Raw genomic sequence first — 27,932 nt, 5'->3', positions numbered from 1 at the left:
CTTGCTGTTTTCAAATGGTCCATGAGCCCCCAAACCTGTGCAGACCACCCTCCTGCTCTCCTGGCTTAGGGAGCACCGAGAGTCCTCCAGTTGGCCTGCTCGCAGACAGCATCCCGGGGGACCCCCCCAGGCCTGGGGGTTGCTGCTGAGACTCCCACAGAACTCCACAGACGCCTCCGCCAGACACGGAAGCTACCACCCAGCCTGTCCTCAACGGGCAGGAGCCGTCGGAGAGCGGTGCTCACCCAATGCTCAGCACCAGCTGCTAATGTATAACAGGTGCTCCATCCATATTTGATGAGAGAAGAAATGAATCCCTCCTGAGTGATCGCAAGCTCTGTGTAAATAAAACGTTAAGTGAAAAACTATGGTTTGCAAGAAAATGATACAAACTCACTAAAAATACTCAAGTGATATGAAGATAACACAAATCATCCCGAATTCTATCATTTAAGAACCACTGGAAACATTCTGGTGACCATCCTCTCTTTATGCACAAAATCAAGTAATTCTGAATGCACTGAAATAATACTATGTAAAGGGATGCTACATTTTTGTTAAAAATATCCACAAAAACACTTAGAAAAAAAGGCCTGGAAAGGCAAATATGCACCAGAGCACTAACAGTGATAATCTTAGCATGGTGGAGATTATAAATGACTTAAATTCTCTTTGCTTATCTGTACTTAATAATACATCTATGCTGAAAACACACTACTTGCATAATGAAGAAAAATAACTTTCATTTTCTTTAGTAAGAGAAAGGCTACAGCGAGTTTTCCTGAAAATGGAAGAGAGTTTAAAACTGTATTATAAATTTACATCCTCTCACATTCAATTCAAATAAAGCAGGACGCACCTCTACTTCCTCTACTTGAAACAGCCTCATGAAAACGACGGTGCAGAGAGCCTCGGGCTGGTTCATTTCCTACAAGTGAGCTGTTGCGTAGAAACCTCCACGACTAAGAAAATGGGGCCATGAACCGAGCAGTTTCTGTTCTGAATAGCAGGCCAGTACCCTGCAGCTAGATATTTGGCAGGACAAGGGCCACATGCACCAAGCAGTGGCTCCCGGCCTGAGGGGCTGTGGGAGGGGAGGCCCCGGGAGTGTGTCCTGTGCGCGAGCCTTTCCTCAATCACCGAGGGCTGGGTGGAAAACAAAGTCACACATATCCACAGGATATCCATGTCTACAACTGCATGTGTTATAAAAATACAGCTGCATGGGCACAAAACGCCCTGCAGAGTGAGGCTGGGAACCATTGTTCTGGACAGTACGTTTCTGGACAGTACGTTTTGTGAGAGGATTTTCCGCACGCTGACCTTCTCCTGAACCAAATCCAGCCACATACCTATAATACTCTTTTCCAATCTCGCCTTACTTAGAATTGTGTACAATTCAACACTCTACTATCGTCCGATTTCTTTGTCAAGTGCCGTTCGTGCTAGCCATCCGCAGTCTTCAAGCAACCCCCTCATGTGCGTGAAACCCGCGGTTTTGAGCGTGATCTCTGGGAATGGTCTGCGTGTCTGCAGTCTCACAGCCAGAAGGGAAGTCTTTCCTTTGCCTGCGCTGCAGGACGGGGTCCGAGCCGGCGGAAGGGAAGGATGGAGACGGGCCGCAGGGAGAAAGCCCAGCTGGGGACTGGACCACGACTGTGTGAGCACAGAAGGCCCAGCTGCAGAGCCGCAGTTCTCCCCACGGACTTGGAGAGCCGGCCACACGGCCACTGCGGCACTACCTGAAGAGCTGAGTCAGCCAGGCCCCAAATCACATCTGCAAACTCTGGGGCGTGAGGCTCCAGTCATCGCTTCAGGTTTGGGTGGCGTCACGAGTTCCCTGGGTGGCAATGGCAGGTTAGGTGACTCGCGTCCCCCCACTGAGAACTAGACAGGCTGCATGTGTGTGGCTGGCAGCCTTCCTGAAGGCAAAGGAAGGCTGGCAAGCCTGCGGGGAACCGTGGGGCCAAGACCAGAGAGGGAAGCCCAGGGCATCAACTGGCATTTGGGGCTAGCTCTCTCCGAGGTGTCTGGCGATCCCAAAGCAGGACGGGGGGGCGGGGGGGGGCAGGACATTGAGCCGAGCGTAGTGCCCATGGGGCTGGAGGGCAGACGCTGGGGTTGAGGGCCGTAAGGAGGTAGAGCGCTGAGCTGGGACCCCAAGGAGGAACTGGAAGTAACCCAGACCTCACAGCCCCAAAGCATCCAAACCCTGCACACTTTCCACTTTCAGTTTGCCGTGTTCAATCAGAAGTAACCAGGCACGTACTGGGAAACTAAGTTGATGCTTGAAACCCAGAAAACTAACTGCTAAGGGAAGGAAATGGGCAAAGGATCCATACAGCGATGACATCAGACACGAACATCACAATAAGTTTACCCAGTATGTTCGAGAAATTAAAAGACAAAGGAAGGCTTGGCAGAGAACCAGAAACTATAACATAAAGCCTGGAAACTCTAGAACTTCAGGAACATGTAAACATCATATTAGTCACTCGATACATGGGCTAAAGAGCAGATGAGACAACCCTGAAGAGAGGAATGAAAGATGGGTCAGAAAAAGTACTCAGAATTAGACATAAAGAGATGAAACGTTGGGACATATATATAATGGATATAATGAAAAGATCTAAAATAACCTGTTGGAGTCCAAAAAGGAGAGGACAGAGGGAATGGGACAGAAGCAATCTTCAAAGAGAATTTTCTGCAGCTGATGAAAGATGTTGAGGCGTAGTGTCCCAGTCTGTGTGGGCTGCAGTAACAAAATACCAGACCTCCTGGCTTAACTAAATTTCATTCTCACACAGCTCTGGAGACTGGAAGTCCACGATCAGGGTGCCAGCGTGAGCAGTCCTGGTGAGGACCCTTTCCCTGGCTTATGGCCTATGGCCTTCATGCTGTGTCCTCAATATGGCGGGGAGAGAGCGCTGCCGTGTCTCTTCTTCTTGTCACAGGGCACTGATCCTATCAGGACTTCATCTCCCACAGGCCCACCTCCAAATACTATCACGTTGGGAGTTAGGGTTTCAACATAGGAATTTTGGGGGATCACAATTCAGTCCATAGCACTCAGGCTCAAGAAATGCTATAGTCATAAAGCAGGACAAATACAAAGAATGCCCAGAGAAACACAACAAAATAAAACTGCCAAAATCCAAGAAAAGGAAAAGATTTACAATAAAGCGACAATAATCAAGATGGTGTGGTACTGGCATCAAGATCAATGTAACAGCACAGGGCAAAAGAGCTCCCCAGTTACAGCCAAATGCTTTCTGTCCAAGGCACTGTTTCAATGGGGAGAACAGTCTTTCCACAGCGGTGCTGGAACAACTGGACACCCATATGGAAAAAGTGACCCTGGACTCTCACCGCACACCACGTGCAAAAATTAAATCGAAATGGACCGAAGGGGCGCCTGGGTGGCTCAGTCGTTAAGCGTCTGCTTTCGGCTCAGGTCATGATCCCAGGGTCCTGGGATCGAGCCCCGCATCGGGCTCCCTGCTCGGCGGGAAGCCTGCTTCTCCCTCTCCCACTCCCCCTGCTTGTGTTCCTGCTCTCACTCTGTCAAATAAAATCTTTAAAAAAATAGGTATTTCTAGGGGTGCCTGGGTGGCTCAGTCGTTAAGCGTCTGCCTTCGGCTCGGGTCATGATCCCAGGGTCCTTGGATCGAGCCCCGCATCGGGCTCCCTGCTCAGAAGGAAGCCTGCTTCCCCCTCTCCCACTCCCCCTGCTTGTGTTCCCTCTCTTGCTGGGTCTCTGTCAAATAAATAAATAAAATCTTAAAAAAAAAAAAAAAAGAAAGAAATGGACCATAAACTTACACATAAAAGTTAGAACTATAATCTTAGAAAAAATAGGAGAAAATCGTCACAACCCTGGGGTAGGCAAAGCCTTCTTAGGTGCAACACAGAAAGTATATAAAATGTGAAAGAAAAAAAGTATTAAATCAGATTTTATCAAAATGAAATGCTTCTGCTCCTAGAATACTGTTGTGTAAATGAAAACACAAGCCAGACTGATCAAAGACAGAGAGCTGACAATGACTCATCCAACATATATAAAGGGCTCTTGAAGACAAACAACACAATTAAAACATTGGCAAGAAACATGAATATACATTGTATTAAGGAATATAAATTAATGGCCAACAGCACATGAAAAGCTGCTCAGCCTATTAGTTATTAGGCAAATGTAAATTAAAACCACAGGATAGGGGTGCCTGGGAGGCTCAGTCAGTAAAGCGTCTGCCTTCAGCTCAGGTCATGATCTCAGGATCCCGGGATCGAGTCCCACATTGGGCTCCCTGCTCAGGGGGGAGTCTGCTTCTCCCTCTGCCCCTCCCCCTTGCTCGTGCTGTCTGTCTCTCAAATAAATAAAATCTTAAAAAAAAAAAAATGAACAGGATATAGCACTACACATCCACTAGGAATACCAGTGTTGATGCGAATGTCAAGCGCCTGGCACACTCACGCATTACTGGCAGGAATGTAAACTGGCGGATCACTGTGGAAAACAGCTGAGAAGTTTCTGATAAAGTTTAACGCACACCTGCCAGATGACCTGGCCATTCCACCCCTACGTATCTATCCTGGGGAAACGAATACTTATTTACACACAAGGACTAGTACATCAATATCTGTAGCAGGTCAGCTGTCCATCAAGAGGTGGATGGATAAAAGGGCTGTGACACATATGATGGAGTGCTGCTTACACTAAAAGGGAGCGAATTACCGATAAACCGAGCATGGGAAAGTCTCAAAGGCACTGTACTGAGAAGGAAGAGCTAGACACAAAAGAATCCATTATAATTTTCTATTCATATGTAGCTCTAGAAAAGACAAATTTAAGGTATGATAAGGAAAAGCAGATCAGTGGTTACCTGGGCTTGGGAGCTTGGGCGGAGGATTAATCGGGATGAGGTACAAGAGAAATTCCGGGATACGTTTTGAGTGAAGGTGGTCCTATGGGCGTGTAAATCAGCCCAAACTCATCAAACTGAACGGAATGTAAGCTGCAGTTCAACAATGATGATTTTAAAATGAAAAATCAAATGAAGGGGAAAATATGGCATTTTCAAACAATAAAATCAGAATTTTTCACTGGCAAACCTGCACTAAAGGGAGTTCTTTAGGTAAAGAGAACTGCTCTCAGATTGAGATGCAGGAAGGAGTGGAGGGCAACGGAAGGTGTAAACATCAGGGAGTATTAACTACAGAGTATTAGTAGCATTTGTGCAGACAATATATGGAGAATGAACATATGTGACAGTAATTGTACACATGTCAGGAAATGAGTAAATGGCGTTTGTACTCAGGTCCTCGTATCACCTGGGAAGTCATGAAAGTACTAATTTAGATTTGAGTTTAATAAGCCGGGGGTCACCAAGACTATGGTCTGAGGGCCAAATCCAGCCAGCGGCCTGTGTTTTTTGTTTGTTTCTTTGTCTGGCCCATGAGGTAATAATGGTCTTTACGATTTTAAAGCTGACACTAAGAACACATGACAGAGACTTTATGTGGCTTGCAAAGTCTGATGTGTGTACCGTCTGGCCCATAACAGAAAACACAAAAGTCGGCCACTGCTCTGCAGTAGCCGTTCATGTGCAGGAAAAGAACATAGAGTTGACAAGCCGACAGAGGGGGAGAAAGGAGTAAAATTGCTAAATCAACCCAAAAGAGGGGAGTGGAGGAGGAGAAAGCAAGACGGAAAAAAAGAAATGGGGGAAAACAAGAAAGCGAATAGATTTCAACTCCAGTATGCCAATTATTACACTAACTATAAAAAAGACTAGATAACTTCAATTAAAGTCAGCAATTCTCAGTTTAAATCTAAAACCAAAAGTCAGCTATGTCCTGCTTAAAACAGATACACCTTAAATACAATATTCAGAAACATATTAAAATACCTGCTTAAATATATTAATGATGAAAAACATACACTCTTGCAAACACTAACCGAAAGACAGCTATACAACTATCCCGCCGAGTGGACTTTAGGGCAAAGGCATCATCCAAGACGAAGAGTGACATTTCTCAAAGATTCCATTCATTCCACCACGAAGGGGGACTCGGTTATGGCTAATTTGTCCTTCTGTAGTTTTGAAGGACAAAGCGTGTGGTCAACACGCTAAATGGTCCTTTAAGGCCCATTTTAAAGTAAAATGGCAATAAATTGTCAAAATCTGTTTCTGAATGAGAGGAGGAAATTGAGATACATGTATCAGCAACTTCTCTAGCAATGGGACAGGTCACAGGAAAGCCTAGCAGGACATCAGGGAATGGCAGAACAGGGATTTGGGATTGCAAACAGAAAGGGATGATCTCAGTAGCACTGAGGTTGGAGTCCAACCCAAAGTTGGACGATTAAGGATCGGTGTGCCCAGGTCCCCAGTAAACAGTAGAGGCTTTTAGACTTGTAAAACCACTCCCAGTAAAAGAAATGCATTTTGCATGGTAATGTAGTAATCTAATCTAATCTAATCTAACCATAGGTGAATATACATATTCAAACAATAGAAGTAAAGAACATTTGTCTTACTGGGAAAACAATGATATTTTCTTTTTTTCTTTTTTAATGGAGGTTGTGGCCCACCAAACTGATTTCATAGCCACTAATAAACCATGACCTGCAGTTTAAAAATATGGACTTAAATGAAGCTCTTGTTAATTTCCCCAGGAGGCTATCAGCTCAGGATTATCAAAATGGTTTGATGGTGAACATAGCTCCCCAGGGATGTTAGAGATCAGAAAATCACACAATTCTACCTCTAAATAGCTGGCTGACTTTTTTTTTTTTTAAATCCACACAGGCAGCTTGTTTTCTAATGATTTTTAAAACTCTGTACTGAGGGCGCCTGGGTGGCTCAGTCGTTGGGTGTCTGCCTTCGGCTCAGGTCATGATCCCGGAGTCCTGGGATCGAGTTCCGCATCGGGCTCCCTGCTCGGCAGGGAGTCTGCTTCTCCCTCTCTCTCCCTACCCTCTCTTGTGCTCTCTGTCTCAAATAAATAAAATAAAATCTAAAAAAAAATAAAAATAAAACTCTGTACTGAGTCTCTAAATCCAATAGTCTATGTGTGCAGTTCTGCCGCCCTCGGCCCCTCTCATCCGGCACTTAACAGCTCCCACAGATTAGAAACCCGCTACTCTTTACTTGGGAAGCAAATGGCATTGAAGAAAAAAGGATTTTAAAACACTGGAGGAAAAGGAGTGACGGTTTCCACAGCTCAGCGGTGAGCAGGAGTTAATACAACACTGGAGATAATCTACCTTCTACTGAATTCATTACAGGATGATAAACTGCGACCCATCCCTGAAGCTGCAGCAACGCGAGCCCCTCTGGAGGCTGCACACGGAAATCAAAGGGGGACATGGGATCAAACAGAGCAAAGGAGCAGTATCCCATTTGCTTATTCAAAATGTGACACAATGAAAACGGATTGTTTTTTATTAAACAATGCAGGTTCCAAAACTCTTAAGAAATTAACCTGAGCCTAAGTTTATTTCTGAAGCATTTCTGAAAGAGCTGATTTTCTCTGGACGTCCTAGTGTCAAGACTGATCTTCAGACAGACCCTTCCCTGAGAGCTAGAGTTATGGAGCCATGTGGGACCAGTCGCCAAGCAGAATTCTCTGGGAAGCTACTAAAAAGCCTGTCATACTTGGGAAAGTCAGCTTCTAAAATTAGGGGGGGGGGGCGCCTGGGTGGTTCAGTCGTTAAGCGTCTGCCTTCGGCTCAGGTCATGATCCCAGGGTCCCGGGATCGAGCCCCGCATCGGGCTCCCTGCTCAGCGGGGGTCTGCTTCTCCCTCTGTTCCTCCCCCGGCCTCTTCTCCTCCCCTGTGCGCTCTCGCTCTCTCTCAAATAAATAAAATCTTTAAAAATAAATAATTAAAATGAGGAGACAGAATCCAGATGAGTCCCAGGAAGTACTTCCCTCCTGATCCAGATGAATCCAGGGAGCACTACCCCCTTGAGGCACTCAGCTACTATCTGGCTGTCTCTCCAGATGTCTCTTCTGAATATGCTGAGGCACCCTCACCTGTGAGCTTCTTGGTAAAAATCTGGTCTAAAGAAGGTGGAAGGAGAGGCGGGTGGGTGGGTATGGAGTGGAGGGGTGGACCTCACCTCCTCAGCAGTAAACTTGGATGTAATACCTCTGCTGTTTAACAGAGATTGCTACCAGCATCCCCCGCTGGTTCCTTAGCTGATCAGAATCTTTCCAGTCTAGGTAGGGACCAAAATGCCAAGGTCACTGCAAGCTTGTGCCGAGCAGGACTACTGGTAGCCTTGTCTAAATTCCGTCTCTTCCTGTGAGTTTATCAAAGCATCACAAAAACAACAGTTTCCAAATACAATCAAATGGTACTTGTTCTTGATGTTCTAGGCTAGCTGTCCTCTGAGGCCTTCCCGGCAGAGGTGCACTGAACAGACATGAGTTCTAGCTCTGCTGCCTCCCAGGCCCCGGTGCCCTGGCTGGGCCGACCGGTCACTCCTTCCACCCCACACACAGCCCCTCATTTCATTCTGTCCACGTCTAATCTGCTCTTGGAGACCAGACACCTTGACGTATAAAACTCACGCCACCTCCCTCGTAAGACCTTTCCTCATATGTCCCCAGTCAGAATGAACTTTCCTGCCTCTGAAACATCTGCACACGGACCTGCAGGACATCAACAATTCTTCGACGTTACACGCAGCACAGAGACCAGGGGACGGGACCGGACAGACCTGGGTGTGAATCCTCCAGGGTCTGCCACGTAGAGCTGTGTGACTTCAGGCACGTTACTTAACCTCCCTGAGACGCAGTCACCGCAGGGATCCCGCCGAACTCCATGGGAGACAGAAAAGTGCGATGAATTAACACCGAACAAGTTAGCACACAACCCTGAACACAGTAAGGGCCCAGGAAACAGAGCCGCTCTTACTTATTACAACCCCCCCCATGCATTTTATTTTATTTTATTTTATTTTTTAAAAGATTTTATTTATTTATTTGACACAGAGAGAGAGATAGTGAGAACAGGAACACAAGCAGGGGGAGTGGGAGAGGGAGAAGCAGGCTTCCCGTGGAGCAGGGAGCCCGACGCAGGGCTCGATCCCAGGACCCTGGGATCATGACCTGAGCCAAAGGCAGATGCTTTACGACTGAGCCACCCAGGCACCCCCCCCCACGCATTTTAAAGTAAATTAAACTCCAAATGCCGGAACTGCCCCAGTAAACATGACAATTTTATGAGCAATCTAGGTTACATGTAGCACATTTTCACGTTTGTAACTTAAAGGTGGCCTCAGAGAGAATATCTGCAGGTCACATATCAGAAGAACCGACATCTGGAGTACACGAGGACTTCTCCCAGCTCAGTGAAACGGCCCCCCCCGCACACAGGCGGGCGACTAACAGATGCAACACTATGGAAGAACACACAGTGGCAAGTGGGCAAGTGAGAAGATGCTCGCCCTGGTGAGCCCTCAGTGACATGCCCGTCAAGACCACAGGGAGACCCCTGCCACGCCCACAACAACAGTGACAACCGTGGGCCGACGATAACGCACGTGGTGAGGACACGGAGAAACAGAGTGTAAATGGTACCACTCGAAGACACTAGCAATGTCTTAGGAGTTAAACAAACGTACCATCTGCCTCGGCACTGCTACTCCTGGGGGTCTACCCAGGAGACATGAAAATTTGCATGTACAAAAGACTTGTACGTGGGTGTTCACAACCACACCGTTCCCCACACTGAATGAACGGCAGGTGATGAGGACAGACAGATCAGTGGTGTGGGGTACCACTCCACAATACAACAAAACAACACTGATGAGAGCCACAACGTGAAGGAACTCTGAAAACCTTACGCTAAGTAAAAATAAAACAAAACAAAAAGCTGGACACAAAAGACTGTATTGTATGATATCATTTCTGTGAGATGTCCGGGAAAAACAAATTCACAGGGAGAGAATGCCTAGCGGTCGTCTGGAGCTGGGGGTGGGAATGGGACTAACGGTGGATGTGCACGAGGGATCCTGTTACAGCGACGGACACCCAGCTGCAATGGGATTGTGGAAATGGCAGCACGGACTGCAAGACCCACCGGAAACCACTGAACCCGCAGGTGGGGGCGTAAATTACACTCCGATAAAGCTGTTGAAAAAATACAGGAAACACCACCCCAAGAAGTCTGAATTGGATACATCAACAATGCTATAAAACCACCGTGTACATTTCAGTTTCTTTTTGAAATGTCATGCTTTCTGCATTACTCGATCAACAGGCGGGCCAGGGGGAGAGAACCGTCTGCTGTTGTGCTTCCTCATTCTAAGTCAAACTAAATTAAAGTCCTAGCTTTCAGTACATGTAGAATTCTCTCCCTCCCCCTTTCCCTTTGGTTCCCCTAATAAATCAGTGCATTTTTTCCCACCTGGGAAGTCAGTGATTTCTCACCGCTCCCGGCGTTACAAAGAACCATGCTGCTTGGGCGGGAGGAGCCCGAGACACCAACCCTGGCCCAGCCCTGGCCTGGCCTTGCGTGCACCCTGCCTCCCGCGGCCCTGTTCCGGGAGGGGCTCTGACCCCAAGGGCTGCTTCATTGCGCGAACACCACTGTCCCTGAAGCTTCCGCCGATGGCCCTGGTGCCCTGCAGAAATGTGTGACTCACTGGCAATTTCACAACTCTTCAGTGATGTGAAAACAGTTACCGTGCCATCCAGTGTCTTCTTCCCTCCAGGCTAAGTAAGCATCCTGGTCCCTTAAAGTGCCCCTCTCCCGACGCATCATTCTGCATCCTGCATGTCCCCAGGAGGTCGAGAGAGGGGCTGTCCCCTCCTTCCTCTAGAATTTTTCTGTTTTTGGAACCGTCATTTGAAAGAGTTGACTCAAGCTCAGTTTACTACAACCCTGACTTTTCCCCCAGAGGCTAGTGTTCTAGCGAATCTCCCCCATCCCACACTTGCACATGTGATTTCTTAGGACTGCTCTGAGGTTTATATACAGAATTCTGACCGTTTGCCTTCAGCTACTCAGCCTGTGAAGGCCTTTTTATACCCTGGTATTGGGTTTGTGAGCAAACTCTTATGTTCTCTCAGTACTTCAAATAACAGTATCGTTATTGTTTATCTGCATTTCTAAAAAGTTCTGCACCGTTTTGCTGTACTTCCATGGTTAATTGTGAAACGGATCTTTGTAAGAGCAGGAGAACAGTGCTGTCATGCAGACCCTGCAAAGGTGAAGTGGGCGGCTGGTGTCCCATGCTACACAGGCTTCTGCAGGAGGAGAAGGAGCCTTCTGGACACGAGTCTTCCAGCAGACGCCGGGCTGACCACCTTCCTCCCTGTGGCTTCCCCGCTGTACCCTCTCTCCCTCTGGCAAACAGAGCACGTTTAGTCAGGCTTTGCACTGCCCGCTCCCTTTGGTGGAAGGCTGCTGGGCACAGACGGACTCGGGAGCAGAGCGTCACTCGCATTCCTCGCCCCTGACCGACACCCCCTCCCCTTTGAAGCACGCACAGGCTCCAAACTCCGGCTCGCTGAGGGCCCTCTCCTCTTTGAACTACTGTCCGCCCACAGGCATCTACTGACTGCCCACTACGTGCTGGCCTTGCGGGAGAGGGGGCCAACCTCTCACTGGGTGTCTGGTCCCTCGGCTCCGACGAAGGACCCACGGGCTAGTGAGCTCAGGCCGTCCTTGCGAACAGCTCTACGGCCCTGAGCCCCCCGCTGGATGGTGAGCTCTGTGGACACTGTCTGGTGCGCTTCTAGGGTCTGTATCTCTCCCGCCATCATCCCATAGCACCTGCGGGCCAGGAAGCCGGTGCTCGGACACCTGCTGGCGGACAGCACGGAGCAGTAGGCATTTCCTCACAGCCAAGCCGTGGCCCGGGCACTGAAGCTGGAGAAATCTAGCACCTCCAACACAGGTCCCGACAAAGCTGCCTCAGTTTCCCATCTGATGCAGTGGCCTGAGTCAGATGCGGAGCGGCGGCGGTGAGCCCACCAAGTGCTCCCGACACCGAAGCTATGCACGCCCTCTTCCCAAGCCTGGAGCGCCAGGTGCCCGTCTCAGAGGCTGGCGTACTCGGGTCAGGGAGGGTGAGCACCCCCTCCGCACAGGCAGTGTGCTGCATCCACCAGACCGCGTGGGGCCAGGAGACTCGGGGCGGACATGGGCTCTGCCACTTGGAGTGCCTCTGGGAAAGTCCACGTCCCTCCCCCTTAGGGTCCAGAGTCCGACTCCCTGGACGACTGTGCGAACCAGAGCAGCTAATCCCCACCAGGGCCTCCTGCAGGGCTGGGCACCGCAAGCTGCAGAGGGGGTCTCACCGACCCCACGTGGGCTGGCCGTGCAGACGCGAGTGGCCACGTGGTGGACACAGCCCTGGGAGCGCTGCTTAGCGCTTAAGGGGCCTCCGCTCTGTCTGCCGGTGTTGCGCCTGCACCACGAGGCAAGAGCAGGGGTGCCGGCCCCAAGCGGGGCCTCAGGTGGCCGGCGCTCAGAGAAAGGCCAAGGGGAGAGTGGGCGAACACGGAAGGGGCGTGTGCCCGCGTGGACGTGTGCAGTAACGGCCCGAGGCACAGGCTGGGCACAATGGACAGAAGCCCACGCCTCTTCCTCCTCCCGTGCTGCACGTTGCCTGGCTTTCCCCTGGCACCACGCCTGTGCTCGGTGAGGGAGAGCCGCCTGCGGGGCCAGCTGCCTCCCCGGATCCTGGCTCTCGGGGACATCCAGTGGAGACGGGCAGACACACGTTTTCTTTAGGACATCGGAGGGCACGGGGGCACCAGGTGGTGAAGACAGGAAATTGGCACCTCGCTGTTTTGTTTGCCTGGATGACAAAGGCCAGGATGCTGGCACCACAGTGGAGGAAACGGAAGCCCCGTGCATGCTATGTGGGCACCCCAGGGAGGCCTCAGAAGCTGCTCCCGCTCCCGCTCCCCCACTTGGCGGCTCAGCACAATCTCATCTCAGGGCCCAGCCTCCGTAAGGCCGATCAAGACAGAGGGAGGCCATGACAGCACACGGGGACCCAGCGCCCCCGCTTCTCCCTTCCGACCCCAGAGCTCTCCAAGTGTGAGGCCCCCGGGCAGCCCTCCGGGCGCAGCTGACTCACAATGCTCCGGTGGGCACCAGGATCTGCGGCTCTTACTTCGCAGCAGCCCCGCGCTTCCGCCACTTACATTCTCTCCACCGCGCCGTCGTGCGGTCTCCCGGGGCTCTCTTTCCCACTCCGTCTCTAAATTAGCTTCCACTGAGTCATTACTTATCCTCTCCGTGACTGGCAGGCGTTCATGAATTACTGATTTTTCACCTTCACCCGGCTGATACAATATATTTATGTTGCAGAAAAAGGTACTTTTTGAATGAAGACTGGTATCTTTTGATAGCTTTCCTTTCAAACATAACACATGTGTGCGATGCCGACCTGACAGTGGAGTGAATTCTAATCACAGCCACCGGACCCGTTTGGTAGGCATGGTGGCCGCAGCCCCTGCAGACCCTCTGCCCCTGCGGCCCTCGGAGGACGCGGGTCTGCGTGATGGCATGGGTCAGGGCACAGGCTTCGGGCAGGCTGTCTGGCAAAGCCCTGCTCCAACTCACCCCTGCAGTGAGACACGGGGCAACTGACCTGCCCGCCCCGTGCCTCAGTTTCCCATGGTTAGAGTGTGGATAATGACAGTGCTTCCTTTAGAGGGTTCTAGCGAGGACTACGTGGGTTAGTATGTGGAGAGCTCTTCAGACAGCACTGGCACCCAGCAGGTGGTCAGGAAACGTCACCTACTATTCTTCCTGGTTCTCAACCAGAAGACCACGGGTTACCTCGTGTTCGCAAGCAACAGCTCATGTCCTCCTGCGCTCTCCTCCCTGTCCCTCCAGGGCACAGCTGAGACCGGGGCTCTGACACACGAAGACCGCAGCTAAGTTAACCAAACGCTCACAGATTCAAAGCAAAACCAACCCCCGGATCCAAGCTTCCGCTTCAGCCTGCTGCCCCGGACTCAGCGGTGGCCACGCCATGTGCGCGCTGGAGGGAGCAGGGCACAGCAGCCCACTTTATCCGAGACACAGGGCTATTAGCTCCTTAAAATATGCTGTTGACACAATAGATGTTAATTATGAATAATTTCCGGTACACTTTGCGCCTCCAGTGATCAGAATGCTAACGAACAGCCTCATGGAAGAGGCTCACCGGCTCCCTGATTCCCCAGTGTTTTCTGAGCGCCCTAATATTTCTAGCACTGTTTAAGCGTTTCATTACTTTGTCTCAGGGCTGAAAAATGTCCCTTAATTTCCAAGCATGGATCCGTATTGCCACTCTCTCCAAGGACTCGCAATATAAATATGCGCCGCAGCGGCAACATGCTTATTCATCAGGCTGCTGGGTTCGCGTAGATAATTAGAAACTGGGGGTGCTCAAAGAAGGTTCGCTCTAATTTACTTCCCGACGCAGCAGCTTAATTAGAAAACAAATTCCTTCCCCGGCTGTAAAGATTGCTAAGTAATTATAAGACCCACAAACCGCCTGTATCTTCTCTCTGGTCTTGTGTTGAGACTGCAAACAACACGCTCTGCACATCTGACGAGGTGGCAGAAGCTGGGAAGGGTTAACACTCACTATCCTGGGAAGGGGTTAACGCTCACTATCCCGGGAAGGGGTTAACGCTCACTATCCTGGGAAGCTTACGCTGAGCAGTCGCACAGTGGCAGCTTCTAGAAAGAAACCACATTTATTACTGAATTACCATGCAGCAATTTCAAGTATGAAACCTTTCCATCCATCTCTCCGGTGATGGCAAAGAAGACCATGACTCATTCAGGCGGGGTTTCTGACGGGCAGCAGGCAGGGAAGGCACTGGCCCCCGTCACAACGGTGGCGGGAAAGACCCTGGTCTCGGAGGTGAGGCGCGGTGCCCCCTCCAGGCCCACACCTGCCGCCCTGGGTCCTGAGGCTTCCCTGGCTCCTGGGACATGTAGTCACCGCTGTCCACCACAGGGCAGGATGGCTCATCAGCCCTGGAGACCTCAGCCCACTCAGAGCCGCACACAGAGGAAGGACAGCTTCAGGGAGCAGGAAGTGAGGGTGTGTGGGTGCGGGACCCGTGCCTGCCAGCTCGGTCCACACACCCCAAGCATGCCATGCGCCAGGCCTGTGCCAGGACCATCTTTCAGCACAGAGCAAGGGCCCCGGGAGGGAAGCAGAGGGCAGAAATGGACACCATTCTTATTTTTTGCAGGTCATTAAGGAAACAAAACCAGTAACCCGGGCCTGTATTCTCCATTTCATCTCTGCATTAGGACATGTCCCTCCACTCAGACGGCTATAGTGACCAGAGTCACTGTCACACTTAGAGGTGACAGAGAGGTTCTCAAGTACAAGTACTACCATGTGTTAAGGAGAAACGAGACAATAAAACCGGATGCAAAATGAAGGGCTCAGAATCCTTGAGAAGGGAGCAACACTGATAATGTCAAGTTCCAGCTCAGCTGACCACATGTTTGTGTCGGGCCAGAAGACCACGACGTGTGCCACGTCCACGCGGCCCACACCCTGCAGGTAGTGCACACTCTGCCTTCCGTGCTTCCTTGTGGGGGGCTTCCTCCCTCCTCCCCCAGCACTCTATAGGGCTTACGATTTTGTTCAGCATGAACTGCTAAAGAATAAAGGAAACAGGAATAAAGGGCCAAGGAACTGGGCAAAAGAGCCAATTCCTGTTTGGTCTTATAACGGTAATTAAAAATAAGCTACCTCGCCAATTAACCTGGACCCATGACCAGGTCACCCAAGGAGCTGCACCGGAAGCCCACGTAACGGCCTCACGGCGCAGTAGGTGGCAGCCACACGCATCCCACGTGGGAGAGACGGGGACAGGGGCGCGCTCTGCCAGCTTTAATGCAGACATGACCCAGGGCCCTGGAGCCCCCATGGCTCTTGGAGAGGAGAGCTGGTCACAGGAAGCAGGGGACACATGGGAGCGCCGCCCAGCTGGCCACCTGGCTCTCCCAGGTCTCACCCGGCAACCACCCCATGAGCTTCGGCAATATTGTGTAATTGGTTTATGGAACTCTCCCAAGCTATTAAAAATGTATATACTTTTAAATATTCTGCGGCTTCTCCAAACATAAGCTACTTATGAATTAAAAAAACCCAAAACACTTATGGCCCCACCTGAGGCAAAGGCTGGGGGCGGGGACAATGCCTGTGTCCCCACCTTGCCTGTTCACGTGGTGGCGAAGGGGAATGCTGGGGTAGACGAGTGCCACAGGATGCTGCTTGGAAGCCCCTCCCGCCCCCAAGACAGTCTTGGGGGGGGTTAGGACGTGGCTCCTAAAGCAGGAAAGCCAACTTGCTGAACCTGAGGCAGGGGACGGGCATCGACAACCCACACCTGCCCAGAGTTGGAACAGTGACTCAACCCAACTGACTGATCCACATGAGCCGCGGCGCTCAACTAACCGCTCGCAACTCCACTTTAGGAACGTTTGGAAAAACATGACAAAAAACCCCCAAAACTCAAAAGGCTTTTGACCAATCAGCTGTGGCCCCAGAGTGTGGTATGTGCATGCTTGGCGTACTGGAAGGAACGTGGACGCAGGCCTTGCTTTCAGAGACTATTCTCCAGGCTTCTGTGTCGGGGAGGTGATGCCAGTCACCCACGGCACACTGGTGGCAAGTCCGCCCTGGAACGTGGTGCACAGACCCTCATCCTGAGGCACAGTGGCCCTGGCCACGGCGAGGCTGGTGGGGACTGCACGTGGGAGCCCAGCTGGGCTGCGGCTTCTGGAACAACCAGACCGGCCAGAGGCCTGCAGTGCTCCTCGCACACGTGGCCTGTGTCTGCACGGCCAGGCCCGCCCGGCGCAGCGGGAGAGGCGGCCCCAGGTTGTGCCACGCTTAGCAGTGCTCACCGTCTGTCCCCCTCCACAGCCTGGATTCCGTCTCCTGTACTCCTTCACAACCTGAGGAGGATTTCACCTTGTACTTGAATTAAAACACAACACAAAACAAAAGCCCGGTCTGAGTCTGGACTGTGGTTTTTAGCTGTAGGACCACAGATAACGTCACTTCCCATCCTAAAGGCTTGGGGGGCTGGGGGCAGGCAAATCTGGCGAGGATGCACTGTAGCCACGAAAGCACCACTGGGTCTCGATGAGACACTCAGCACCTCTCAGGTGAGTTCCAGGCCAAGCGCCCACGATGGGTGGGACCCATGCAGAGGAAGGGCGACCGAACGGCTAACAGACACCGGATGCATCTGACAATGGCGAGTGCGTGCGCGAGCATGCAGCTGACGCAGGAGGAGAGGGCAATCAGGCCTCAGTCGCCGTGCTGTGCACCTCACGTCATCTGTTTGGTTCTGAGCCATAGGACAGGATGACCACGGGCGCGACGTATCTTTGCGGACGTGTGGGTTAACGCTGCCTCGAGTCAGCAGTGCGGGCAGGGCCCCAAGCCGCAGGGTGAGGGGAGATGGGCACGGCCCCCGAGAGAGGGAGCCGGACAGCCACCGACACCAAGAGCAGCCCGGGGTGAGAAGAATCCAATGAGACGCTCTTTCCAGGAACGTTCTCTGAATACGGAAGCCACGGCGGCCTGGACGGCTTGGTTAAACACAGATGTGCCATGCTCCTGCCTCGCCTGCTAACTGCACACTCAAATCTGCTTACTGAAAGTGCTTCTTATGGACTGCAAGCACTACTGGGAAAAATCTAAACATTAAAAAGATAGGTTAAGGGCGCCTGGGTGGCTCAGTTGGTTAAGCGACTGCCTTCGGCTCAGGTCATGATCCTGGAGTCCCGGGATCGAGTCCCGCATCGGGCTCCCTGCTCAGCGGGGGGTCTGCTTCTCCCTCTGACCCTCTTCCCTCTCGTGCTCTCTGTCTCTCATTCTCTCTCTCAAATAAATAAATAAAATCTTTAAAAAAAAAAAAATAAATAAAATAAAATAAAATAAAATAAAAAGATAGGTTAACAGCATTTTCTTATAAATGGAGAAACCTCGGGGCGCCTGGGTGGCTCAGCTGGTGAAGCATCTGCCTTCGGCTTGGCCCTTGATCCCGGGGTCCTGGGATGGAGCCCCGCGTCTGATTCTCCGCTCCATGGGGAGTCTGCTTGGGCGCTCTCTCTCTCTCTCAAATAAATAAGTAAAATCTTCTAAAAAAACAAACAAACCTGTATTTCCTCAGAAACAGATCTGACGGTTATTCCCGCTAGTTCTCTGAGAGCTTCACATCCAGACTTCGTCCTGGTGCCCTGTGATTCTAAAGTCTGGAGTCTGTCCTGGCACAACCCAACACTCACAGTCAACGTCGCCTCTGCCGAGTGACAAGGGAGAGCCGCCTGACCAGGCCTGCTGGTGGGTGTGTCTCCGCTCAACTACGCGGACTTGCACCGAGACCAGTGACTCAGACCCAATAAACACATCGCAAACAATTACTGCAGTAAAGACCTGAGGTTTCTTTTTTTTTTTTTTTAAGATTTTATTTATTTATTTGATAGAGAGAGTGAGGAAGCACAAGCAGGGGGAACAGTAGAGGGAGAGGGAGAAGCAGGCTCCCCGCCAAGCAGGGAGCTCGATGCGGGGCTTGATCCCAGGACCCTAGGATCATGACCTGAGCTGAAGGCAGACGCTTAACCATCTGAGCCACCCAGGCACCCCAAAGACCTGAGGTTTCTAAACGACCTGCTCTTATCCTCTTCCATCCCCACCACAACCCCCAAATGACGCTCCATCCCCAATGCCCTGAGGGGGAACTGGCCTCATTCTGGGACGCCATAGCCCGTCCCAATTAATCTGGACACTGAGCTTCCAAAAATGCAGACCTCCCTGAAATCAGGACCGCCTCTTCTCAACTGCAGAGGTGAACCGTGGATACAGAATTCTCCCAAAGTCATGTGCCGGCATCCAGCTGATTGTGAACAGGATAGGTGTGTGAGGGCATCTTCCTCCCCCAGTCCATCCTGCCACCCCGAGGAAGGCGGTAAGGGGACACGTGTTCTGGGGGCGGGCTGGCTCCTGCGGAGAGCCGCCAGCACACATCAGCCCCTGGCCAGGCTGGGGCAGACAGGAGGTGAGAGAGCTGTCCTGCGAGTGGAGCTCCTGAGCGCTCCAGGCCGCGGCCGATTGCTCCAGGTCCATATTCTTTCCAGCCCCCATCTGCACTCAGGAAGCACTGTGAGACGTGCTGCTGTCCACATTAACTATGTTTTTCTTTTTAAATTAAAAAGAAGAAAAATCACACACCCCAGCTCCCCGCATCTGACCAACCATGTAGCATCCCTGGGTGCAGGAGGGAGGTGGAGAAGGGGACAGGGCGTGCCGGCCCACGGAAGTGAACATGTGCACGCACGCCCTCAGCGCTGGGCGGACGTAAACCTAAGTGTTTCTGAGAAAGGCACCAGCCAGTGCAAAGTCGGACGTCAGGAGTCAGGAAAACAACGCTTGATGAAAACTACTGACGTCGTAATGTATGAGGGTGCTTCCTTCTATTTTACAATCCTCGTTAACCAGGCCTCATAGTGAGCGTGAAGCTGCTTCCCAGGAAACAACAGGCACCTTTCACAGAAGAGCCACGTGCTTTCCAAATCCTGGCCTCAGGGTCCTTCCGCCGCCCCCGCCCCGCCCCCGCCCCCTTCTCCAGCCGGGTCGGTCGTTCCTGCTGCGCCTTCCCGGAGTCAATCCGTCCTGTACTCCTTCACACAGGTTCTTAACTTCCCCACGTTACATTTTAATTTTGTTTTCTGCATTGTCATATAGTAAACGGGCTCTTTTGGGTGTGCGGTTCCCTGATTTTAGCATGTGCAGATCTGCGTGGCCACAAGCAGGATGGTGAACATCCCTTCACCCCACATTCCCTCACACTGCCATCTCTGACCGATAGTTGTGTCTTCTCCAGAACGGCACGCAAATGCAATCAGACCAGATGTCGGCCCTGGAGCTGCCGGCCGTCACTCCACACGGTGCTTCTGGGGCCACCCATGTGGTCATGTATCAAATGTCCCATTTCCTGCTGGCTGTACCCCGCTAGACAATGCACATTCTGCTTATTCATTCTGGTCTTTCCAGTTTTCGGTGGTGATGAGTAAACCCACACAAACACTCTCGCACAGGTTCTTGTGTGGACGGTTTCGTTCCTGTGGGATGAATGCCTGGGAGTGGGACCGCGGTCCCATGGGGCCGTCTTCCTACCGCGTGGCTGTCCCGCTCGCCTCTGCAGCCGGGGCTGTGGGAGTGCTGGTCGCCCCGCACGCTCACTAGCCTTGTTTCATTAACCCACCTCGCGGGGGTGTCGCAGTTTCGAGTTGTGGCTTTAATTTGCATTTCCCTCATGGTTAATGATTTCGAGCATCTTTTCCTGGGCTTACTGACCATTCTTAAATTCTCTTCGGTAAAGTATCTCTTCAGGTCTTTTTCCATTTTTGAATTTTTTTTTTTCTTTTTGCTTTGAGATATCTTTATATACTCTGGATACAAGTCCAGAGTCGGCTGGTTTGCAAATATTTTCCCCAAGTCTGCGGCTTGTCTCCTCACTGAGCAGTGTCTTTCAGAGAGTAAACATTTTAAATTTTGATGAAGTCCAATTTCACAATTTTTTTCTTTTGTGGGTCATGCTTCGGGTGTCAAGCTGCTGCGCACATTTTACATCTGAGAGAGTGACAGGACGGGAGCCGGCTGTCCTCACATGGTCCGAGTGAGGGGAGGCCTGCCTGTAGGAGGAGCAGAGACCTTGGAGGCCTGGCCGCCCCACCGGCCCTGCCGTGGTGCGAGATGCCGCCAGGAAGCACAGCCGAACTGAATGCCAGGCTTCTCTCCAGTACAATCAGGAGGCTTAACTAAATAACTGAAAAGATACATATTTTTCATTTATGTGATTTTTAATAGCTCCTTTCACTCGGGAGAACTCAGAACATGTGGTGCTGTTGCTCCTGTGTGGCTCAGCGAACACGAGCAGAGTTCGGTTGGGAGGGATGGGGACGGGACAGGGCAGCACCCAGACACGGGGGCAGCGGCGGGGTTCACGCCCTGCCTGGTGGGGAGGGCCCACGAGGCTGCCCCACTCACAGGCAGGCGGGAAGTAGAACAAGACCTCTCTGGACAGGCCACCAGGCGCAACCTTGCCGTGATGGAATGTACCACTGCCACCCTCCCACCCGGTAAGGCTGGAGAACTGGTCCGTACCAGGCAACATGAGCATAGGTAATAGAGGGAAATGGGGCCCGAGAGCGCGCGCGCAGCGGACTGGCACGTGGAGCTGCCGGGTGGCTCTGCAGTCTCTGCGATCCCGACAAGGGACTCAAGCAAGCCGACTGGCTGACCAGACCTAAAGTTTTCTCCACGTAATGTTTCTCCAGGCTCATGCTGTTTGCTTAGCATTTGTAAACCGTTTTCTGGTCACCGCGCCTGGAGGTGAAACCAGCTTAGAGTCTGGAGGAGCGCCAGGAGGGCGAACGGAGGCGCCCTGAGCGAGCAGGCCGCCGGGAAAGCAGAGCCTGACGGGGACGCGGGCGTACGCGGAGCACCCCAACCCCCGTGTCGCCCAGCCCGTGTGTGTCACAGCGCGCCCCCCCGCTTCCTGACCACGAGTGTGCACAGCAAGCAGAGACCACACAGTGCAGACAGGGAGGGGGCATGCGCCGAGCGGGCTCAAGGGCCGTCGCTACAGCTGGTCATCACTGGCTCGTGATCTGAGAACCCTGCAGCTCGTGTCAGCAGTCCCTGCTTCTGGCCACCGTGCCTGTCCCCGACCCACAGAACACGTCTGGCTCCCTGCCTGCCACCTCACCCTGGGGCTCCTGCTCCGGCGATTCCAGCTTGCCTGCACCTCACCTGTCAGCACACCTCAACCCCACACCCCTGCCTGGCCGTGCCAGCACAGGCCGGCGCCACCCAGTGTCGCACTGGTCCCTGCCACCGTACCCCACCTTGCTTGTGAACAAAGCCCCCTGAAGCAGACCAAATTCCTTAGACACTTACTCAAAATTTGCAGAGTAATTATACTCAGTGAATTGTCTGCAGGTGCCCTATAGCTTCTTGAGTCTTTATTTTACAGGCATCCCATGTGTCTGTATTCTCGTAGGAAAATTTAAAAGACGGAAAGAAACCCAAGTCAGTTAACACAGCTCCCCACCTGCGCTATCCCACTCAGACTGAACAACGGACCCATCGTTTCGGCCTGTTTCACCTGGACTCACACACGCAGAGTCACGTGCGGTCTAAAAATACTCGTGGCAGCCTCCTTGTATATCAGTCTCTGTCTGCTTTTCCCAATAACAGCACGCCGGGCAGACCGGAGCTTCCACAGAGCGTGCAACCCCGGCAGGACCCGACCCCTCTTGCCCGTAATGGTGGACGCTTAGGCATAACCCTCTTGTCTATTTCCCTGACACACAGGCAAGTCGTTTTCCAGGAGAGAAACCCAGAAGTATATTTGCTTTTCCTACCTGATTTAATTAAACCCAGGCCTTACCTGTTCTCACCTACGATTTTGTGTATCAAGACTTAGAAAACTATTATCTTGTATGTTAATTCTAGAAGGAATGGTCTCCAGGGCAGAGGATTTAAGAACAGCTACCTAGATGAACCAGGATGAGTCATGGCAAGTCTCACGAACACACACACACACACACACGCACACGTGCACGCACACCTGCAACGCAGGTCAAGTCTAGAGCCACAGAGTAGTCTGGACCTAAGGAAGTCCACAACAGGAGGCAGCCAGGCCGCCCATGACCCGGAAGGACGAGGAGAGGCCACACGACCACAATGCACCATGAAGGACACTGCTGGACTGGACCGGGGCATTTGCCCTGAGGCAGAACATAGAACAGGGGCGGGGGGCTTGCAGAATATTAATGGGAGAGTTGGGGGAAATCGGGTAGGCGCTAGGCTGTGACCCAGCTACTGCAGTCGGGGAGCAGAGACAACCTCTGTGTGCAGCCATACATTTTTGCTTTGACTTAGTGTTGGGAGTATTTGTCACTGTTCAAAAGTATTCAGCTTTTATTCTGTTCTTTTAATATGGCCGCACATGGAGACGCGTCCTACGCTGATCACCAGCACAAGTAGCAACACGGCCTTCGCCAGAGAAAAGTGCACACCCACACACAAGGGAAACATCCCCTCGCTGACCGGAAGTGCCCCTGAGAACGAACAGCACTCAAAGAACCCCCCTCAGACCCCGAAAGCCGCACAGCTTAAAAATCTTACTTACTTTTCTATTAAATCCAGTGTGACCCCAGGCACCAGACTAACGCATTTCTGCATGCAAAACCTGCAGAGAAAGGAGAGAAAGTGAGTCACACTGAGGGGGCATTTAACGGGAAATACAACAGTCCCCCAGGGACGTGAGGGCCTACAGGTGGGGGCGGGGGTTTCTTAATCCTGGCAGCTTTGAGATTTATGAAGAAAACCGGACTGCCAGCCTGTCAGTGGAGGGACAGAAACCCGACACAGGGTCCCTGGGGAGGGGCCCAGTAAGACAGGAAAGGGAGCGTCTGCCCAAAGAATGGACACACTGGCTTCTCTTTCCTTTACTCCTTCTTAAGAGAGCAAGCTGGGGAGAGGGTCAGCAGGATGAGCGAGCATGAACGACTTCCAGGCACACAAAGAAAAATGTGGGAAGAAACACAGAACAGCAAATTCCGTTCTATCACTTGGTTACCATGCACCTAACCGCGTCACACTGAGACTGGACTGCAGCAGGTCACCCAGCCGGACAGCGAGTGCACCGCCAGGGGGCACGGAGCCGCCCTCTGCCTCCCGCCCGGGCTGCCGACACGCAGCAGGGACGAAGCAACCACAGCACTGAGTGAGAAAGCAACTCGCAGCTTTTACTTGGAGAAATGTGAAACGTGAGATTACGCTCCAGCCACCCAGCAAGCACATGGCAGGCATGAACACCTGCAGGAAACACCTCCGTGCATCACGAGCTGGACACGGGAAGTGGAGGAAGGCCGGAGAAGGCCAGTGGGCCCACAGGGAGGGACACATACAAGCACCAGGCCACGTTCGGGGAGATAAGGCGTGACACGTGCGAGGTGGCCGGGTAGGAAGGGTGACAGAGAGACAGGAGGGATGACAGCTGTGAAGACAGGTGGCTCCCAAGGGTGGCCTCCAGGGTGGGGGGATGTGGAGCTGGCTGCCGGGACCCCTGGGCACCAAGCCGGTCAGGCGCACCCCCTCTGGAAGCCAGGCCTCACCCGCCACTCGCCCGCCAGCAGAAACGAAGTTATTTTCCTGGTCGTGGCTTCGGTAGTGGGGGCTCTCTTGTTCACAAACACAAGAAACAGGGACGGTCACACCTGCCTACGGAGGGAGCGGCCCCTCTCAGCGGGCACAGACGGCTCGTGCCCTCCGTGCTCCCTCCCCGCCGGTAATTCCATGCCAACCAAATCCTGTTTCCGCCACTTTCAGATGGCTCTGCTCTCCCCCCACCGACCGCCCCCCCGCACACCGCCACCCCTGCAGCGCCAGGGCACACGCAGCACCCCTGGCAGGTTCAGGTAAATCAGAATCTCTCGGTGGATAAAGACAATCTTCAGTAAAGGCATTTTCCAGTCTAATTCTGGGTCCTATGCAAACGGTGCCACTTTGTCTTTTTATCTATAACGTACTTAACCACTGGCACTTCTGCATTCCAGTGATGATAGGATAATCTGTATCAGACTAGTCCTTTTATCAATAATAATAACCAGCTCTGGACAAAACAGAAAAAACAGCCATGTAAAAGCTCCAAGAAGCAAACGGACGCAGGCAGAAACAGAAGGGACGTGGCCCTTACCCGAGCAACTCTGGGCCAGTCCGCCCCTACCCAGCGAGTCCCGTGGGCACGCCCAATCCACACAGCACGCAGGGCAGGACTCAACCGGAAAGCGGCCACCTCCCCGGCTGAGCGTCTCCTGCGTCCCCGGCTGAGCGCTGCCCGGCTCGCGCGCGGGCCGAGACTCCCGGGAGCCCTGCGGAGACAGTAACCGGGAGGCTGCAGTGAGCTGGTCACTACCTGCTCCCAGGGTGCGCACTGGCAGGGAGAGCCAGCCCACCCCATCAGGGGGCTCGATCACCCCTGGCCCCCCGCTGACCAGGCTCCAGGGCTCAGAGCCCCACCCCAGCACTAAGAGCAAAGCCAGAGGACACCAGTGCTACCACCAAGCCGCCCGCAAGCACAGAGCCAGACGCTCCGCGGACTTTCTTGTTGAAGCTCCCATAGCGGAGTCTCCTCTCTAAAATCAAGAAGAAAAACAGGTAATAAAAGCAGATCCAGAGTTGGCCAGATTTTAATTTGGTCTCGGCCCGCAGGATGCCAGCAGCACCCTGACCCCAGCTGTGATGACCAAAGATGTCCCCCAGTGCTGCTGAATGTCCCCTCAGGAGCAGAATCACTACGGTCGAGAGATACAGCCCTATGCCAAACACCAGGTATCTCTCACATTTTCCAGAACAGTCTCTCTGCTTCCACTCCTGCCTGCCCTGCCTACCCCTCTACCCAGCAGCCAGGGCAAGCCTTTTAAGAGGTAATGTTACGAAAAATGTTGAAATAAGTCATTCCATCTGCCTAAAACCCTCCAGAGGCCTCCTGCCTCTCAGAACGAAATGCCAAGTCCTCACCTAGGCCTACCACGGAAGGCCCTGCAGGCCCTGACCACTGCTCTGACTTTACTTCCTCATGCTTACCCTTGCTCGCCCTGCTCCATTCACCCTGACACTTGCTGTCCCTCCAACACACCAAGCAGAGACTGCCTCAGGGCCTTTGCACCTGCTGTTCCCATGGCCGGCAGTATCCTTGCCCCAGAAAACTAAGATTTACTCCTTTATTTTATCTAGATTTCAACCTCCTCTACCAGCCTAAGGAAAACAACACTTCCATTGTCTATCCCCTCTGCTTTTTAACACTAGCATTTCTCACTCCCTAATGTTTTATCACATAGCTGTTTGTATCTCGTCTTTACCACGGAAGGTAAGTTCAGGGGGTAAAAGGACTTCTCTCATCTTGTTCATCACTACAACCCCAGTGCCTGGGATGGTGCCCGGCACACAGTTCCGTTACCTGATAAATAAGTTTAAGTGACTGAATACGGTATGAGATTGATGTTGTAGTTTTTATGGGTTTCTAATATTTCACCTATATTCTTGTTTTCCTGTCACTCTTGAAAGCAAGTAGCTTCAAGATTTTATGAAGAACAAGTTAATGTTTAAAAAAACCCAGCGCTGTAACCTCATAAACTATCACGTAACTGCTCGATGTTGTGTCTGAGAATGGAAAGACATTAAATATTTCCAACTGTATTTTAAATTTTGTTTACTGTTTTCCTTCCCAAACGGAACTTAAAATCTGTGTTTAATAAAACCTATCACTGCCTTTATGGCTTTTTAATTGTTCCAGCTGGTCATTTTCCCAGTACTTTTGTGAGTTTTCCTTTTCACATCTGAGTCTTTGTTATGTTTGGAATTTATTTTATGTTAAGAGGGAGGGATTTAAAAACTTCAAATGGTGATAATGTGCCCCAAATTCTAATCCTGAGCAATTCATTCTTTTTCCAAATTATACATTCTGATACATACAGATTCTGTTTCTGGAACATCTCTATTCTTTTCCATTGGTGTGAAAGTCCACACTCTCATTTCAACTGTAGCTTCAAAATGCACTGGTAGGGGTGCCTGAGTGGCTCAGTTGGTTAAGCAACTGCCTTCGGCTCAGGTCATGATCCCGGAGTCCCTGGATCGAGCCCCACATCGGGCTCCCTGCTCCGCAGGAAGCCTGCTTCTCCCTCTCCCACTCCCCCTGCTTGTGTTCCCTCTCTCGCTGTATCTTTCTCTGTCCAATAAATAAATAAAATCTTTAAAAAAAAAAAACAAAAACAAAATGCACTGGTAACTGGTAGGACAAGTCTTCTTTCACAGATCTGTTTTGTTTTTTTTTTTTAATTTTCATGGCCATTCTCAAACATTTGTTCTTCCAGTTGACTTTTAAAATCAGTTTGTCAATATTGTGTTGAATTTATGGTTTAATTTAGGGAGAATTTATAACCTTAATTTACTGGGTCTCACCATGGAATCATGTGGCCAAGTCCTCCTTTTATTCAATTTCCTTTCATTTCAATCAGTAAAGTTTTATGGGATTTTAATATCTATGCATGCAGTGCATTCTGAGCCAGCTCATGTTCCTGTCATTGTCTGTTACTGTCGCTGTTACAAATCAGATTCCTTTCCTTCCTAGTATCTACTTGCTGGCTATTTTTAATATATAGAAAAGGGAACATGTTTTAAACAATTATTGTGAAAAATACCATATGCGAAAAGCATAAAACGTGGATGTGAGCTTAAGCAATAATAAAGTCAGTACAACCAGTACCCAGATGAAGAAATGGTACACCCACAGTCTCCATAGCCCCGTGGGCCCCAGGCGCCTGCCGTGCCCTCAGGACGCAGTGCTCACCCGCGGTGCTGTCCGCACGTGCGCTCGCTCAGCAGCCACTGCTGGTAGTTTTCCCATGTGTTTTAACTTTGTTTTTTGCAAAGCTGAGGTTCAGATCACACACAAATAATGCAACTTTGCCTTCTCCTTAGAAGATGTACATGTTGATTTCTCATCTAAATATGATACTGACTCACGTTTCCAGAACAATGTGTTGGAGGAACCAGAGTCCATCCACGCCCTTCTCTGGGTTCTAATTGCACCGACGGAGACACAGAGTGATGCAAGCAGCTGGTGTGGAAGAGACTCTCTCACACAAAGCAAGTAGCTTCTATTTTTGTTACAAGTTTTTATTAAAATTCATTTTTAATTTTATCAAATAATGTTTTTCACCCATTAATATGATGAATCACGTTAACAGGCGGCCTAATGTTAAGTCGTCAAAGCCGTCCTGGAATGGATCTCATGGCGGAAGTTCACTCTTCCCCTCCTGCACCGCAGGGTCCTAGTCGCTAACAGTTTATTCTGAACT

The 27,932-nt window shown here is 51.4% G+C and overlaps 1 protein-coding gene across 2 annotated transcripts in view; it reads right to left on the bottom strand.

Annotated features, from left to right (window-relative positions):
* The window catches only part of RPTOR (regulatory associated protein of MTOR complex 1), a 333,104-nt gene that overhangs the window by 119,664 nt on the left and 185,508 nt on the right, over nucleotides 1-27,932 (bottom strand). For both annotated transcript variants that reach the window (XM_021680930.1, XM_044921442.1), the window contains exon 7: nucleotides 23,201-23,260. In XM_021680930.1, coding sequence (XP_021536605.1) covers nucleotides 23,201-23,260 — 60 coding nt within the window. The remainder of the gene's footprint in view (nucleotides 1-23,200; nucleotides 23,261-27,932) is intronic.

Source organism: Neomonachus schauinslandi, chromosome 15 (genome assembly GCF_002201575.2).
Source record: "Neomonachus schauinslandi chromosome 15, ASM220157v2, whole genome shotgun sequence".
In the NCBI taxonomy this organism is placed as follows: Eukaryota; Metazoa; Chordata; class Mammalia; order Carnivora; family Phocidae; genus Neomonachus; species Neomonachus schauinslandi.
The sequence above is the reverse complement of the archived record's forward strand: the minus strand, read 5'-3'. Positions and strand labels throughout refer to the sequence as shown.